We start from the raw sequence: 4,090 nt of genomic DNA, 5'->3' as shown, positions 1-4,090 counted from the left end.
AATATTCAATAATAAAAAATGTAAAATTTAATTAATTATAAAATCAAAGATACAATTTTACAACAACTCCCTAACATGAGTCAAAAGTTACTACATAAATAATAATCCTTAATACAACAATGAAAGTTTATAACTATATAGAGTGAATAGTTAATTTGTATGCAAGGCTCGACCAACTGACAAAAGATGAATGCACCCTTTGCATGAACAGCATTAACCATTTTCTTCCATGCTTCGACTTGCTCATTAGTGTAAATTCCTAGGCAATGGGGAAATCTGCAGCATAATTCTGTTTTTGTTAGACACAGGGCAGTAATATGTTTGACAGGAAGACCATAATATAAACATAGATAGTGAGCTAAAATTATAAGAATGTTACTAGCTAACTAAAAAAACATAGGATGGGAACCCGAAAACCAATTTGGTTTTTCCAGTCCGGGTTTGTTAACTGATAATTTCTCAAGTAGCAGAGATGCTATAAGAGAAAATGCTGACATATGCCTTAGAGCCAGGGACAAAACTAAGAAAGGGGTGGAGTATGCCTAGCTACTAACCCCCACCTCCCCGTCTTAGCGTCATGGCCCATCTATTTTATAAGATGGCACGAGATGAGCATTGAAATTCATTTTTATAGCACAAGAACTTCCTGGTACAAAATTGAGCAATACGAGTCACAATGTAGCAAAAGTTACCTGGGTTTTGGACTCCAACATTGGTGATACGGAAGGAGTGGACGGCCCACTTCAAGTAGCTATCGTGCTCAGGCTTCCTGAGTGGCAAACCTTCTCTCAAAGCAACCTCGTCAATTTGGATAACATTGATACCAGCCTTCTCAAGATCCTCAACCTCATCCTTGATGGCCAAAGCAATTTGGTAGCAAGTCTCGTGCATGAATACATAATAACACAAATAAATATATGAGAAATTGAGCCACAATCAAAACAATCTATTTGGAGCAGAGTTTTATTATAATCCCAGTTTCTAAGGATCAAATATGATATTCACAACGAAAGGAATTGTCACAAAACTATATAAAAAGTAAGTGTTAATAAAAAATAAAAAATAAATAAGAAAAACTTATGGCAAGCAAAATGTAGTAGCATAAGGGTTTACCTCATCCTTCTGACCAGACAATGCCTTGGCCAAAGCGTTAACTTCAACAACTTTCTGTGCAGCAAATACAAGCCATGAATTGATTTCATCATCAAGCTTTAAGTCTCGTCAACAAGATTAACAGTAGTTTGAAGAAGTGAACAGGAAGTGGAGACCACAAGCTTGTCTGCAAGCAAAGAACAACTAAGTTAGCCGAACGTCTTTATTAGGCGACATAAATTTATTTGTTTGAGATACAAGTTAAGTCACCCTTAGCAGGCTTGGACAACATTAAGTAGGAGACTGGTCCAACAAGAATTGGGAAAGTGTCTACTCCAAGCTGTAGGACAAATGATAAGATAAGTTACTTCGATAATCATGAAATATTTATAAAAAAAATAAAAAGGGATTGTACTGGACTTATAAAGACTACTTAAGAACAGAAGTAGCTCATATCAGCAGTACATATCCCCTGACAATCAAGAACCCCCCGGGGACAAGGGTTAGTTATTGATGGACCAGAAAATAACAATAATCTAAGGTAAACAAGTGACAAGAAATCCTCAAGGGAAACCTTAAACCTATTTGTGAAAATTTATTTGTGAAATTACTGTTCTAGGCACATTTAGTAATTTCTCCAAGTTAAATTCGAAAAGAGAAATTATTGTTATGGGATCCTATGCTTTCAACAATTATGTCAAAATTTAAACTGAAGCTTATCAACTAGATACTCTGCATATCTTTTCACCCATTATAGCTGGAAATAAAGTGAACTTGACTTGATCGAGATTTAAATGAGCTAGGCCAATCACTGCATAGCTTGGCTCAAATAAGATCATGAACAGACTTGCATTTCTAGATTAAGGAGTTCTAGTTATAAACCGCAGTTAATATCACAAAACAGCAAAAATAAATGAGTTGGTAAACCAAGATAGGCTATCATTAGCTCTAGCTCTGCTTTATCAACTCTAGTTGAGAATATATGCACATACCCAGCTGCTTCATGGCCAAAAATGCAAGGAAACAATTGTGTAGCAGTACTGTCCTGCAAAATATAGAGAATATTTGGAGTTTTCAGCTCTTGAAAATGATAGTTCATAAAATTCAAGGGATACAAACTAGTATGGAATGAAAATAGAATGGTAGTAGAGGCGTCGCTCGAAGTGCGCCTACGTTAAAGCATGTGGTGAATATGCTTGGCACTCATAGGAAGTGGGAATTAACTTTACGATTAGGGACAACGATTAGGGACAAAGAAAAGTAGGGAGCCGCCAACAAGTTTTTAAGGAACTTGTAAACCGTTCACGGATCATAAAAGGCAACCGCGATAAAGGGACAACGATAGGCAACAACGATTGACCCGTGAAGGTTACACCCCATTCATAATCCATGAGATTACTAACTCCATATGGTTCGGAACCACGAAAAGAGGATCGGGGATGATGGTACGAAGTGAGTCATGGAGTCACATTCGCCCGTATTGGCCTCTACTCGATTCTTATATTGAAAAACATTCCTGTGATCTCAAAGGCATACAAACAAAATATTCAATTTGCTCCAAACTATTATTAAGCTAAATTGGTTTAATATTAATGCAACATAATTCTAAAATATTGGTGATCACTTGATTAAATAACAAGATTAAAAAGGATCCTAAACCGGTTGTCCAAATTATCTTATTATGCGTGATTTTCAATTACATATTCCCTTTAAACATGCAATATGGTGATCAATAAAAAATATAAAAGAATAAACATTAATATTAAAACCAATTTAATCACAATTCCAACAACACAAAATCGTTAGAAAAATGATAAAAATAAAAGGAGCATGATCCTTACTTTGATTCTGTTTGTTTGCAACTACAAAATAATAAACGAGTTAGTAACTTCAAGGAAATAAATAAAACAATAATGAAATTAAATTAAATAAAGTATAGTTGATTTTGGGGCCAAACCCTCAAACAATTCTACCTTTCACGCCTTGGCTTAAGGATAGAACCACGAGTAAAGTATGGACTACTTTGAGTACTTGAAGAAGGAATTTTGAAGTAGAAAAGGGTAGGCTAGTGTTTAGGCTAAAGCATAGAAGAGAGAAAATAAAATTAGAGAATTACTCGGTGCCCCGTTCATCAGAAATGAGGGGGTATTTATAAGGAAAATGTGCTGAGGGAGCACACAGAACCCTAAAATGATAAAAACCCTAAAAAAGTATCCCGTGACACGGTCAAACTGTACCGTGACATGGGAAGCTCCACCGTCAGACGGTACACTTTCCCGTGACACGGTACACTTTTGGCGTGACGCGGGAAATTTTCAGAAAACGGGATAGAAAACGCGTCAATGGTTTACGCGGAAAAGACACGGAATGTCCCGTGTCACGGGAAATCCCATCGTCTGACGGGAAGGATTCCCGTGACACGGTTGGTACCTGCCGTGGTGCGGGAAATTCCTGCCTGTTTTTCCGTCTAAATACATTTTTAACCCTAATTTCCTTCGGCATTTTTAGTGCCGATTGACAATTTCGGGCCTTTTTTGAATTTTTATTATTCGGGCTAAAATAAGAAAATAATTAAATAAAAATAAATAAAGGGTTTGGGCCAAAAATAAATAATAAAACAATAAAATAGAAAAGGTTTGGGCTAAAAATTAATTAATAAGTTTGGGCTGAAATTAAAACTATGCTTTTACCAAACATCAAGACTAATCCATGGACTGTTCAAAAATATGAATTTAATAAAATACGATTTTTTAAGCACTCTCGGGATTAAATACTAAACCCGGCCAATAGTGGCGGTGAAAGGTTGTTCATCATCGGGTTTGGTTTTGGGGAGACATTTTTAGGTGTCTACAGGTAGGTGAATAAGACATACCTTAGCCTCCCAAAAGTAAAAGTTAGTAAGACAAAGTGTAGTGTACTTGATCTTAACTCTGACTTCCAAGGTCTGTGGTGGAGCAACCTCTACTTGATCAATCACCAACGGCTTCCTGGCCTCCCA

The 4,090-nt window shown here is 36.3% G+C and overlaps 1 protein-coding gene across 1 annotated transcript; it reads right to left on the bottom strand.

Annotated features, from left to right (window-relative positions):
• Positions 1-244: 244 nt before the first annotated feature.
• On the bottom strand, positions 245-1,217 carry LOC110704083 (5-methyltetrahydropteroyltriglutamate--homocysteine methyltransferase-like). Its single transcript, XM_021881864.1, has 3 exons — positions 1,114-1,217; positions 693-889; positions 245-276 (listed from the first exon to the last, which is right to left on the bottom strand). Exons 1-3 carry the CDS (start codon positions 1,203-1,205, stop codon positions 260-262), a joined length of 306 nt encoding a protein of 101 aa, XP_021737556.1. The 5' UTR covers positions 1,206-1,217; the 3' UTR covers positions 245-259.
• Positions 1,218-4,090: the final 2,873 nt, after the last annotated feature.

This window comes from Chenopodium quinoa, unplaced genomic scaffold (assembly GCF_001683475.1).
Source record: "Chenopodium quinoa cultivar QQ74 unplaced genomic scaffold, ASM168347v1, whole genome shotgun sequence".
NCBI classification, from domain to species: domain Eukaryota; kingdom Viridiplantae; phylum Streptophyta; class Magnoliopsida; order Caryophyllales; family Amaranthaceae; genus Chenopodium; species Chenopodium quinoa.
Note: the sequence above shows the minus strand (reverse complement) of the source record. Positions and strands in the feature narration are given on the sequence as shown.